At 43.9% G+C, this 13447-nt stretch overlaps 2 protein-coding genes across 6 annotated transcripts in view; one reads left to right on the top strand and one right to left on the bottom strand.

Annotated features, from left to right (window-relative positions):
* Positions 1 to 7129, top strand: part of FAM241A (family with sequence similarity 241 member A) — a 63099-nt gene extending 55970 nt beyond the window's left edge. The window contains exons 2-3 of the transcript XR_010083382.1: positions 3968 to 4151; positions 6468 to 7129. The gene's annotated coding sequence lies outside the window, so the exon portion shown is untranslated. The remainder of the gene's footprint in view (positions 1 to 3967; positions 4152 to 6467) is intronic.
* A 606-nt stretch (positions 7130 to 7735) lies between these two features.
* Positions 7736 to 13447, bottom strand: part of LOC134563399 (sodium-dependent phosphate transporter 2-like) — a 54375-nt gene continuing 48663 nt past the window's right edge. For 4 of the 5 annotated variants that reach the window (XM_063421308.1, XM_063421307.1, XM_063421310.1 and 1 more), the window contains one exon: positions 7736 to 9403. In XM_063421308.1, the coding sequence (XP_063277378.1) occupies positions 9239 to 9403 (165 nt within the window). In that variant the 3' untranslated portion in view covers positions 7736 to 9238. Of the gene's footprint in view, positions 9404 to 12511; positions 12668 to 13447 lie in introns of all 5 variants that reach the window. The other variant, XR_010083357.1, reaches the window with a different exon arrangement.

The raw sequence follows: 13447 nt of genomic DNA, 5'->3' as shown, positions 1-13447 counted from the left end.
GTCCTAGGGTCGTGGGGTTCCCATGCTGGCAGGCAAAGAGACTCAGACACCGGTGGGGTGCTGATGAGGTGAGGGTTTATTCACTGAGGGAGAGGGGGAAGGGAAGGGGGGAAGGGGAAAAGGGAAGGGGAGCATCTGGAGGCCTCCAGGGGAAGAGGGGCAAAGAGGCAGAGCCTTCTGCCTTTGCATTCTTAACACCGAGGTTCAAAGGGGCGTGGTAACATTCTCCAGCCAATGAGGTTACAGATAACTTGATACTGCAGGGAGGGTACAGACTTAGAATAAACCATACATTTTCCAGGGGTGAACAAGAGCAAACCATTTCCATAAAATGCAATCCCACAGCTTCCAACACTGCCTTAAGCTTTGATGGTCCTTATTTGACACAACTCCATTAGCAGCAAACTCCAGACCAACTTGCACAGCCTGGCTGTATCCTTTTATATCACTTACCTCAATCTGACATTTCTGAGCCAAATTCATCTGCTCTGGCATGGCTGGAAGTTATGCAAGGGGGAGGATGGAGGATCCTCTGGTGTCCCCATAGATGTGTACAGGTTTCCACCAACCGTGCTCTACCAGCAGGTCGCAGTGACAGCTGCAGTTTGCCTCCTGGGTTGAATTGAGCTGCACTGAAATCAGTATCATCTGCAGGAACAGGTCCTGCTGCTCCTCAGAAGGCTCATTAGGGAGCTGCTTGATTCTGTCAGGTGGGGCACACACCTCTCTCCGTGGTAATTAGAGCCTTTGGCAAACTCTAGAAAGGCTAAACTTTTACATAAGCCTGAGAGCCTCAAAGCCTGCTGGATTCATAGACATTTGTCCCTGTAGCTACAGCCCCAGCAAGCCCAGCTATAGAGCTCTTTCCCACTTAGTATTACAGTGGCACATCAGTAGTTGACACTCATTTTTGATGGATAAAAAGGTGGCATTTTAGGGGACATTTGGTCTCCTCTATTTAATAGGCTTGAACTGGACTATCACTTCTTTGTCAAGTTCTTTCTTTCTGTACCACCTGGTGGCACACTGGCATTAGCACACCACAAGCTGAAGGCAGCACAAATCAACCAGCACATCCTGCCCTAAGTTGTTCCACTTAGTTTCTTCTGCATCGTGAACATACCTGTTTAATTGATTAAAGGATCCAACACTGGAGTATTGAGTAAAAATAAGCAGGGCATACAAAATAATTATACAAACAAAGTCCTGTATTTTGCAATTTTTATCACCTATAGTACCTGTATAATTCCTTTTTTTCCTTTTTTTTTTTTTTTTTTGGTTCATTTGGTAAGAAACTTGCCATTTCCTTACTGAGACTTGCTTCCCAAGGATGAGAAATTTTCCTTGCCCTCTGTTTTCTCTATCAGAAGGTTTGTAGCAGATTTGTCAATCACATTTGTTAATAAACTGTAAATGGAAATTTATTTCTGTCCTCCAAGTAATAGAATAATGACCCAACTACATATCAAAGATACAAACTCCAGTGGGCTATATAAGAGTGTGAAGTGTTTTCATAGAATATTTTGGGTTGGAAGGGCCCTTAAAGGTCATCTAAGTTATCACTTTTGCCACGTATCACTGGGTGGTTATCACTACATCAGCAAATGCTGCAGATGGTTACAGAGCATGGGTAGAACAACTTGCTGGTCTGTTGGATTTTATGACTTCATGAAAAATGCATTAAAATATTTATTAGCTCTTTATATGCAGAATCTTAATAGAAGATATAAACAAGCTGTATCTGATCATCAACATCTCTGAGTGGGAGCCTCTCAAATAAGTGTTGTGGGTGGCATCAGAGAGGTTTTGAAGCGTTTCCTGTCCTGACTTCTTCCATTACCCAGTGAATGGCATTAGCTGTGATAATTGCAGCTTCGGGAAAAATAGCTGCTAAACAATGATAGCAGAAAAGCCCTGCAGCCATTTTCTCAATTAAATTAAGTGGAAATTTAGTCCTTGAGTACTGCCTCTGAAACTGGCTGAGCAGAATAGGAGCAGGCACCCTGGTGGCTTGGAGGATAATGAGGGCAGGAGAGAGACTGCTCACTTTGCTCTGTGACCACTGTCTCTATGCTCCCACTTGAAAAGTCAGTGGCCACCTCTGCCCTAGAGCTAATGATGGCATGAGAATAACACCAACAGATTGCCAGCTGAATCTACTCTAACAGAGGCCCCTTTAAGCTGGTGAATTTTGAGGAAGCCATTAGCATCTCTGTAGCAATGTTTCTCTTCTGGTTTTGTACCAGCAGCTTGTGTTTCTGCCATTATTTGTTTGTCTCAGCCACAACCCCTTGATCTCTGAAGGCTATTTTGGTATTGTTAGTATGCCTTTCCCACCTCATTTATTTCTATCCTTTCTGTTTATCCTGGCACTTGTGCTTTTTATCAACACCATCTGCAAACTTATATTTGTTACTGGTTCTTCCAAATTAGAACTCTTTGTCTCAGTACATTCCTGTGCAAAGGGGATCTGGACTTATTTTCAGTAGCAAAGGAAATATCTTTACACTCATTTGATGTAAACTACCCAAAAGGAAAGGATGAAGCAAACAAGTAAGAAGTCTTTGTCATAATACATATGACAAATAATATGAATCCAGGAGATTTTCTTCAAATTATATCTAAAAGCATTTACTCCAGCCTTCATAGAGGAAGGGAAACTGCCTTTATGAACATTTAAGATAGGAATAGGAAGGACAGTGTTTTATGGAAGAGAACAGCCTGCAAGTTTATAAAGCCTTTTAACCTCTTTCTGCAGTGCTTAGAAACCTTAACCCAAATATATAAAAAGGTTTTTAGCCGACTTTTACACAATGTAGCTCTTGAACTGCTGTCTCAAAGATTCGGGGCACAGGTTTCTGTATCCAAATTGTTCTAAGCGCTTAGAAAAAAATATCTAAAGCACTTAGGAAAAAATATCTAAAGCTTTGGAAAGCAGCAAAAGCAGCACATGGCTGTGACCTAAAAAAATCCAGGTGCATTCACCTTTGTCTACCATCCAAAACTTGTCCACGGAATTGAATTTGTGACATTCTCCCCATAAAGTGACCAAGCTCTTCATGGTCCTTGGTGTAGGAGTGTTGTGGAGGGTCACGAGAGATCTCTGGAGTCTGGGCAGCTCTTGGAACATGCAGTTTATTTCATAGGGTTGTGAGTACAAGAGCTCTGCTTAAAGCTGCCAGCCACAGCTAGAAGCATGCCCAAGAAAAGGAGAGCAAGAGCAAGAGCGAGAGCGGGCCAGCAAAGAGGCCTAAGTTCTTGTTACATTACATCTCTTTTTGTCTTGAATATGCTAATTTACAATCATCCAACCAGTAAAAGACACAAATCCTATAGAATCTACATGCAGCCTATAAGAATTACTACATTACCATATTGTGTTACATTTTAAACTGTAAAAGCTAGTTTCTAGACCCCTTTTTTCTTCCCTACCACATTGGCAGGGTCCCCCCAACCTTTGGACCCTTGGCATCCCTTTATTTGCTATGGGTATTGTTCAATCAAGAGGGATTCTCCTTCAGCTGGCTAAACCATTGTTTTCCAGTTGTTCAGTAACTAACAACTGGACATCTTACATCTCAAAGCTCACCTTCGTTTCTACTTTGCTTATAGGTTTCATAGTCTCAAAATCTTTTGCCAAGCAATCATATTTATAAGGCTTTCCTGTTTCATCCTTCCCAACACTTGGGTCTAGCCTCAAGTTCTTTTTCTCCCTTTCATAATTTCTTGTGCCAGTTCCACATTCGTTTTGGTGTATTTTGAGCAGCACTTGACCCACAGGCACTTTATCAGTATAACAAAGCATCTCTGTTGTCATGGGAAACAGAAGCAGTCATCTGTCAGAAAGCAGCCAAGACTTACTGCAGGTTGTCATGCAAAGTCAGAGACTGAGAAGAGAGAATTTGTCAGCTTTACCTTGATAAGCCCATGAGTGTGAAAGACATGTCACATGCAATTTCCATTACAGAGATCACCAGGATTCCATGAGAAGCAAGAATGAGTGGAAAAATCTGGCATACAGAAAATTATTCAGACCAGAAACCTTGGGCAGTTCCAGGTGTGCCTGTTTTCCATAGGAATTAAGAGGATTCTCAACATTGCCTTGCAAGATCAAGAGATCATCCATTACAAAGTACATCAAGATTAGCAAGGTAACTTTTTCAGATTAACCTTCCTATATGTTTTCCCCTCCAGCAAAAAAGATGATAAATCCTCTCACATCAGAAAAGCAGTTTTATTATCAGCCAAAAATGCTTTAGTGCTTTTCCACTTAGAACCATTGTCCTGTTTCACACAAGAGCAGTGTACTACACCCTCCTTGCCTTTCCCTGACACTGGCAACTTGATCTGCAGGTACAAGCATCTTCTCCCATTGTGCCAGGGGAGCAATATGGACTGGTGGAGTATCTCTAGTTAGTGAATGAAGTCAGCTTTCAGAGGCAGAGAACCCCAGCTGTGCTTACAATGACAGACCAGAAACAAGTTCCTTAGCAGCAACTTGAATTCTGTAAGCTGTATGAGCTGCTCACAGCAAAGGAACTGCCATGCACCATGCCATCATGTGGGAAGATCCATCTAGGAGCTGACTGCAACTGGGCAATGAAGAGGAATGGCCACCAGCTGGACACCTGCCACTCCTTTTTCTCTTCCTGAAGCACAGCAATTAATAATGATCTACAGTAAATACTTGCCCTGCAGCAGCACTGCCCAGCAGTAGCACGTCACATCCTTGATTTAGGGTTTATCAGATGAGAAGTCATCTTCCTGAAGTTGGATCTTTAGTGTCAGCTGGGACAGATGCAAGAAGCCCCAAAACTCAGACATTGTTTGTGCTTGGTTTCCAGGCACCAACTTTGTTTTGAAGCTGGTTGCAGTTAAGGAAGGAAACATGCTTTTGTTATTCCCATTCACCTTCTCACACAAAAAAACCTCTGCACCTAAAAGCTGGTAACAGCACAGCATATTTGTACAAGTTAAAAATACTGTTTCCCTTAGGAAAAAAAATGCCCTTTTGAAAACTGCAATAACTTGAACAAGTGGTGTAATATGCTTATAAAATCTTTCAGACCAATGCTACCCATGGAAAAAGTGTTTGCTCATCAATACAGTGCTAAAATAGCATCACTGCAGAAGTTCACCAGCCTAGTTTTAAAAACTCAAGTGACATACTGGTTACTTTTGCAAGACAAGTAGAAAAAAAGTCTTCTTGTATCAATCAGTATGAAAATGTAATTTAATTCAGTGTAACAGTAATAACTTTTTCTCCTAGAACCTAAGATATTGGAAATTAAGCTGAGTGTGCAATATTTAGTTATTTGTACAATTTCACCTGGAAAGAGCACAGTTCACATTTTGTTACATATAATTCCTTTCTGATCTGCTTTACTGCTTAGAAAAAGGAGGCTCACAAAGCTTCACATTGGCAATAAAAATCTTACTCAAGTTCAGACTTCTTTTTGGCAACCAGTAGGTGGAGACAATGCTCCATCAAACCATATCATTACTAGCACTAAAGCAAGCTCCACAGAAAGGAGGAACACAAAACCAAAGGTCCTTAAACTTAAAAAAACCCAAAACAAACAAAACAAACCACTTTTCCCATTGTCTACCTTCTCTAGAGAAGTAACATCACAAGACACTAATTCAAACAGTCTTCTGCACTCCAAAAATCTTGGATCTGTCCTTCAGCATCATCTTGCAGTCCAGGGGCATCCAGGTCCCCAAATCTGGAATAGGATCTCTCACAAAGCAAACCAGGTCTCTCTACCATGAAAGAACTAAGGGCTCTGTGCCTTTGCATTGTCCTACCCCATGCATTTCCTCACTGCATTTCCTGTCCTCTCTCACCACACATGTCCCCACAAGAAGCATTAAGTGACCACCTCCAGAACAAATCTCAGTGCCTGTGGCATGGGCAGAGCTCCTGCTCCAAGGGGTGTTCAGCTAGTAGGAGCAGCCATTAGCACACAGGGCACTCACCTTGGAGGTGGGAGACCAGCAGCAGGGAGCTGGCAGAACAGGGCTGCTCTGCTGGGGAGGATTGACCAGAATGCACAGGTCACCATACCACAGCAACTTCACCACCACAGGGCACACTGCCAAGCAGCACAAGCACAGCTAGTGGCAATAACATGTCCCAGCATCATCCAGTGAACATCAGACATGCAAAGGCAAAGCAACTCCCAGGGCAAACCATGAAATCTGGTAGTGGGATGAAAGCTGAAGGCAGGAGGAGAGGTTGATGAGGGTAATTAGTCTATTAGCACCTTCACACTGCCAGCTGATTCTCCTCAGGCTGGTTTGACTTAAAGATTTACCACTGGTCTGTGAAGCACAGTAGACACTTCGGTTTCTGAAATTCAGGCTGCATTTCCTCTGCTGAAACAGTTTCTAATTGTAACAAATATTTCCATCAGGCTTCTGTCTCTTATCTCCTGACCTGTTCCTTGTGTTCACTTTTCCTGCAGCCCCAGCACCCTGTGCACACTTCTCCCCAGCATGCAGCAAGGTCTGCCTGGTGACAACCGTGCTGTCCTGTGTCCTGCCTGGGAGGGCTGCAGCCCTGTGAACCACGGTGGGAGCAGCTCTGCCAGGGGACAGGGCAGCCCTGCGGGGCACAAAGATCCAGCATCTCTGTCGAGGTCTATCAGCATCTGCTTGTTAAATAAGCTTTGGCTAAACAAGCTCAGTTCTCTGGCCCCATTGAGCTCCGATGCTGCTGAAAAATGCAAACCCCCCACCATTTCTTGAGCTGGAAATAAACCTATTTTGATTGCTGCCTGAGCGAAGGGAGTTTTAACTGTGCCCGTATTTGCACCATGTTTCACCAGTTGTGCTTCCCCTGCAGAGTCTGCTTCTTTGGGGTACCAAAGGACACCTCCGTGGTGTGAAGAAAGTCGCTTTGGATTTTCCATCTCCCTCCACATTGAAGGTTACTGTAGCTGGGGCAGGAATATTTTGGACATGCTTCCTTGTCAGCCATTTCCCTCACAGTAGCTTTATTTATATATGTGTGTGTTGACAGACATCCAGCTGTGTGTGCTGGGGGATTATCACATACCCCCAGAGCTGCATAGCCCTCTGCACACTGCCTGTGTCTGGCAGGGCTGCAGCTGCGTCCCTGACACTGGAGTGAGAGAGGTCTGGTTTGTCTCTGTAGATAAAACAAGGTGGGAAGCTGCTGGGCCATTGGGCAGGCATTTATTTATGCAAGTGCTAAGATAAGGTGAGTTCTTCCACCCTTTTCCACAGGTCCCAAATTGTCTCTGTGCATTTACTGACTGCTCTGGTCACTCAGCTGCTGCCTACCAGTCCCACCCATTTGCCAGCACTATTTATACCACAGCTCTAAGGTTTCAGAGGGGTTGGAAACTGAGCACCAGGGTGCTACAGCAACAGGGATGCTTCCAGAGGCCCAGAAAGGAGAGCCAGAGTGAGAGAGGCATTTGGAGGCAGAGTGCCCAGGGAATGCATCTGAAGCAGCCCACGAGCTCCCAAACCTTGATGGAGAGACGCCTGTGAGCCAAGCCCGGGCAGAGCGAGGGCTGAGCACTGGGGCTGCCAGGACAGCAGGAAGAAAAGGGAGGTTTTGTCAGCACCACACAGAGCATGGTTTGATCTCACTGACCACAGCAGACAAAGGACAAAAGGTGGCAGATGCCAAGGAGTAGGCTTTAACTGCCTGGGGAGCCTTCCCATTACAGCTGAGTAACACTCCAACAACACAAGAGGCAGGTAGAGGGGCTGTTTATCTTTTTATTATAAATTTGGTATGAATGACCAATGGAAAAATCACAATGGAGTACCAAGAATATTTTATCAAAATTTTAGCAGCATTTAAACGGTAACAATTCCCAACGTCCTCTAGGCACCCCTTGCCCTTTGCCTCCCACCCACAAATCAGTAACCTTCACTCAAATGTGCTTTCCAGAGGCATGCAGGGGATGTAGAGCTGGCCATTTTCCCCTGAGCTGCCGTGAAAAAAATCTCATCCCAAATGCTGTTTACCATTCAACCTGCATCCACACAGGGCCAAGCTCCCATCCCCTCCTTGCTGTAGGCAGTACAGCAGAAGGCTGGCTGGCTGTGGCTGGGATGGGACTTGCCAGGGGGTAGGCAGCACCTGCTCACGTCCTCCCCTGCATGGATCAGCGCTCCCGTGGGCGCCCATTACCTCCAAGCACAAATCCAGGGCTGAGCCCTTTCCCGCCCGCTGTTGCCCTTCACTTCTGTATGTGGGGGTGCCGTGCGCCCCACAGCCCCACTCCTGTACCTGAGAGTGTGTGCTTGTGTCTGGAGGGAGAAAAGGAGGGGAGGCTGATGGTCTGTCCTCCCACAGGAATCGAGAGCAGGGCAACCGGGAGCTGAGACTTGGAGGGGAAAGGTAGAAGGTGAGCAGTGAGATACTCAAGTATCAACCCACAAAATGAAGTCAGTCTACTATCAGCTAATGTGGAGAGCCATGGGCTGCCTACTACGTCACGAGAACTAAATTTTTGTGTGCACTTTTTTTCTTAAAGTTACATTAAGACATGAACAGTACTATCCCAGCCTCACTGGCTGGAGCTTGATGAAAACAATGTTGAATCAGAGGTGGGAAAACACAACATATATGGAGACAACATAATATAGGCAAGCTATTCCCCTGCTTCTTTGGTACGTCCTAAACTTTCTTATCCAAAATATATAAGGGAAATGCACCATTTAAAAGTTACTGTTCATAAGTATTTACACAGCCATAACCATCATGCTATGATACACAAAAATCAGTATGATATGAACAAAGTTATTTTATGAAAAGCACTTCTGCACATTTTATTTTGTTCCAGTATCTTAATAGCTTTAAAAAATTCATGTATTATGCAGTCCTGAACCTCACTTCTTCTTATATCAAATGGACAAGAAACATTTCCTAATCCATACTCTTCTTCAAAAGATTAAAAAATAGCCACCAAAATGATACACTATGTACAAATTTTACTAAATATTAAGTTCTAGGCAATTATTTTCACCCCACTGATTATATAACTTAGGTATTGTTGCCTACTATATGCATATATATTTCTTTAATATATAAGAAATGGCACCACATCACCATGTCACCAATATGACACATTGTTATGTACAGTAGATAAGAGGTATGGAAGATGGCTTCTCTCTGACTGCCTCCTTCACAGGAACACTTCTCCCATTGGTAGTAGCTTGGCCATTTCCCCTTTTTGCTGGCAGAGGAAGCTCCTCAAATGTAAGGCAGGATCCCGTACATCAGCAGTGCCATCACCCCAGCGCTGAACAAGCCAGCCACTGGCACAGTCACAAACCACGCCAGGAAGATGTTGCGGAAAAGGCGCCAGTCAACGGCTTTCTTGGAGCGGATCCAGCCAATGGCCACCACGGAGCCAACCTTGGGAGCGCAGGGAAGAGAGAGTGAGACAAGGTGTGAGGGGTAGGTCTGAGTACCTGTGACATGCCCACGGCCATACCAATGCCAGCCAGCTGATACCAAGCAATGCTCTGAGATAAAGAAGCCCCTGAGGATGACAATGGTGCTGTTCTGGTGTGGTGGCAGGAGGGTGACACTTTCAGGGTACTTAAATCTTTTGTTTTCTTTTTTTTTTTTTCAATGTTCTCCTGTTTTTCATGAGTCTTGGGGTCAGCCAAAAGCAATAGAATATGTTGGTGAGTTTTTCTCTGCCCTGCTAACTCCTTGAGGCAGCCCTCCACCTGACTCAGTCCACAGGGGAGAGAGCAAGTGTCCACTGACTCTGGCCTGATTGCAGTTTAAATCAGGAAAACACCAGGAAAGTTGTTCTTATTAAGGCTCTGCTGGAGACCATTGCATGGGGCAGGCCAGGATAGATAGTATGGTTCCTGTCCCACCTGCCTGTCCTCTTGCTGGTTTGGGATGCCCTGCCTGTTCACCCAGCATCTGTGGAGCCTCTCTGTGCACCTCACAGCACTGACTCAAAACACCATATCCATATTCCAATACTGCAGGCTACAAACAGGATGGCAGTGGCAAGGTAAAAGCAGCTGAGCCCACCCTGTGGCAGTGATGGTGGCTTGGCAGGGGCCAGACAGACAATGCAGGCTTAGACCCAGCACATCAAACCCATCAATCTGAGCCCTGTGAGGGAAACCAGCCCTTTTGGACCAGCTAGCCAAGCAAAGCATCCAGAGCTAAAATCCTGTCTTGCAGACAAAGACACTGGACTGATACTATGGGGCACACAAACTGTTCAGACACCAAGAGGATAGTGGGAAATGGATAAAATACCAAGATATCCTTCAAAGACACTGCTGCCAGGGCAGCTGGGTAGGTCAGTGGTTTTGTAGACAAAACACATTGTGTTATGGGCAAAGCTGCAACCTTTTCTTCCTTCAAATGTATTTTCAGTTCATAAGCTCAGGTAGAAACCCAGCATATCAGTTTTTAAGAAAAAAAAATGGACTGAGAAAAACATTTTCAATGAAAAATGATACAAAAACTTCAGAAAGACTACATTTTCTTTCTGCCCTGGAAATGCTTTCCATGCTGTTAGCAAAAACAGTGTAAGTCTATTCAAAGTGCACAGTAAAGCAGCAAGAAATGTGGAAGAAATATCCTGTTTTGAAGGTAAGGAAACTCCAAGACACAGCTGGGCACATGCTCCCAGAAGTGCCATCCCTGCCTCCCTGCTTATTTTCTTAATGGGAGTATCAGTCCCTGCCTATAGATCAAAAGATGGGCTGCTCCCCTTGTACAGAGCCAGGAAAATTATACATGCCAGGAGTACAGGGAATCAGGGAAAGATAGCATGGGGATATCAAATCTGCATATTTTGCTAACACCTGTTTAGCTCCTAACTACTGCTTAATGTTTCTTTTTGGAGAAGAGTTACTTGTGAAAGACCCTGTAACTCTAGCATGCCTGTGACAGAACAAGGGAAAACTAAACTTGATATTCTACGACCAATAAGGCCTCTATTGAAAGTTTGACCCAATAAGGACATCTGTTAGATAATATTTCATCTGAATACTCCTGGAGTGCACAATATGCTGTTCCATAATTAGGAGGCGTAAGTGTATTTAGGAGGTGGAGGTGCATCTAGGTGAAGAGGAACCCCACACTTGTGACTACATCAGAGCATTAACCCAAGGAAACAGCATTTGGGTTTTCAGCAGCTCAGCTGTAAGGCTCAGCTTTACATTTTGTGTGTCCTTAGCATTCGCCTGTCATGCTTGCAACAAGAAGTGTTACTTATTGAGCAAGCCTGAAGTCTACATATGCTAATCTCTGAGTCCTTCCTGAAATTTAAATGGTATCAGCAATGATGGCATTGGCAATCTGTTTTAAACATTAATAAAGTTTCGTTTATTAATAGTGATTTTTGATGGACTAGAGGTTAGGAGAGTAGCTAATCCTTGGGTGTAGACACACTACACCTTCTGTAGGATTTCAGATGATATCTACTTTGAGACTGGTTTGAAACCAGTGCAGTTTGCCTTCAGTATGCTCTGCTTACAGCATTACAGAAATGGTTTTGGCTCTCTTGTTCCTGTGCAGTGGTGTATAATAACACACAGAACATGATAATTCAATCATAGCAACAGAGAATATTTTTCAAAACCGCAAAATCATAATGGCAAAATGGAGCTGACAGAATGACCTCAGCAAAGTCACTTTTGCAGAGGAAAAGCATTTAACTGCTGCACTCATTTTATCTGTATGTGAACACACTCTGTTACAGCTAAGAAATGCTTATTTCTAAATCTCATCTGAGAACAAATAACAAGCACTCTAAGACTCAATATGATCATTTGCCCACCTGGGCAGCAGAAAGGGAAGGTATGCATTCACACCACACTGGCTTTTCAGTGCTAGATCCCAGGAGAAGTTGAACTGGTGCAGCCAGAGCAATGTGGCTACTGCATTCTGACCCACAAATTCCTTTGGAGGCTCAAAAGATTAGGTCTTTCCTCCAAGCCCTCTTGACTTGGAGGCTTTCAAGGGTCTTTCCTCTCCCCTTGGACCTGTGGCAAAGATGAAGGTGCAGTTCAGGCTCTCAGCAGGCACTGAGAGTGAAAAAGCTGCTTGGCCATAGATGTGGGACAGGCACATCAGGCAGTGACTACCTCATGTAGACCAAAGGCTCCGATTTAGGACCAAAGGCAGATCCTGATCTGAGAGGGCTTGACAAACCTTCCCCAGAAACTAAATGCTTTTACTCCTGCTACCAACCTCCAGTTTGCCATCACATCTGCTGCAAGATCTGAAAACTGCTGCTCAGAGCTTTCCTTCATACTTGGTTTCCATTTTTCATTACAGTCTAGTGTTTCACCTCGAAAAGGTTTCCTCAGCTGTCTTATGCTGCTCCTTATTTGCCATCAGTTTATCCAGCTGCTGCACATTCAGTTGCCTGACACCCCTTCAGTAGGGCTCCCACTCAAGCAAATGCTACATCGCAGTGAAGCAAATACTGAGGAAAAGAATTCCCAATCCCTCATGCGGGAGGCTCAAGATTAGGCTCACCTCAAACCTGTTTTCTTTTGGATTTCTAACGCAAAATAAATTTTCTGCTGATTTTTAAGAAGGCATTTATGACTCAGTGGCTGACAGCACTTTCAGCGAGGTATTTTCACATGGAGCAAATGATATTTAACAATCCTTCTATTCCTTCCCTGGGCCCTTGAAGAAAACAAGGAATACAAGAATATATCTGTTACAAGTGTTTGCTTTATCTTGTGTTGCTCACTTAGGATCTTTCAACTCAGGATCTCATTTTGCTGAAACACAGAGTCAGTTATAATAACATGACATCCCCGGAACAGTCTAATCCTATTGCAAAGTGAATCTTCCCATTAAGAATGTTCCATCTAATGAGATACGGCAAGCTACAGGGAGCAGACACAGACTAACCACATTAGCTGCTTTTATGAAAGTATTTTTTAAAAAGAACTATTTTGCTCTGCAGTTAGAAAAGACCAAGCTTTTAGCTGCATTGAGTGAATGAATACCCCTCTCATTAGCTTATGGCTTCCAAGACATTTTCTTTCAAATTCAGTCTATTTGTTTGGACCAAAGTATGTTTTCTCTTTTACAACAGTTGGCTAGAAGTGTTTAAGGCACACAACTGGGATAATCAAAGCTGTATTATTCTCCCTGGCAAATTCTTCATCATGCATTTGATATACCAGTCAGCTTAAAGGGAGGTGGTTTCAGGCTAGCATTTTTAGAAGTGGATAACATTGTTATTATTTTTCCTCTCCCTGCTTGATTTAGAGGAACCAGAGTTCTGTCAATGCCAGGAAATCTGAACAGCCTTTCAGAGCAGCTCAGTCTTAGCTGCTTCTCAAAGAGCACCAGGGTAGAAGAAATAAATGATTTTGCAATAGAGGAAGGCTTTTTGAAGAAATGGTTTTCACTAGAAAAAGGCCAATTGAACCAACTTCGGGCATTTTGCAGGAT

Source organism: Prinia subflava, chromosome W (genome assembly GCF_021018805.1).
Source record: "Prinia subflava isolate CZ2003 ecotype Zambia chromosome W, Cam_Psub_1.2, whole genome shotgun sequence".
NCBI classification, from domain to species: domain Eukaryota; kingdom Metazoa; phylum Chordata; class Aves; order Passeriformes; family Cisticolidae; genus Prinia; species Prinia subflava.
This window is presented reverse-complemented; position numbering and strand designations above follow the sequence as displayed.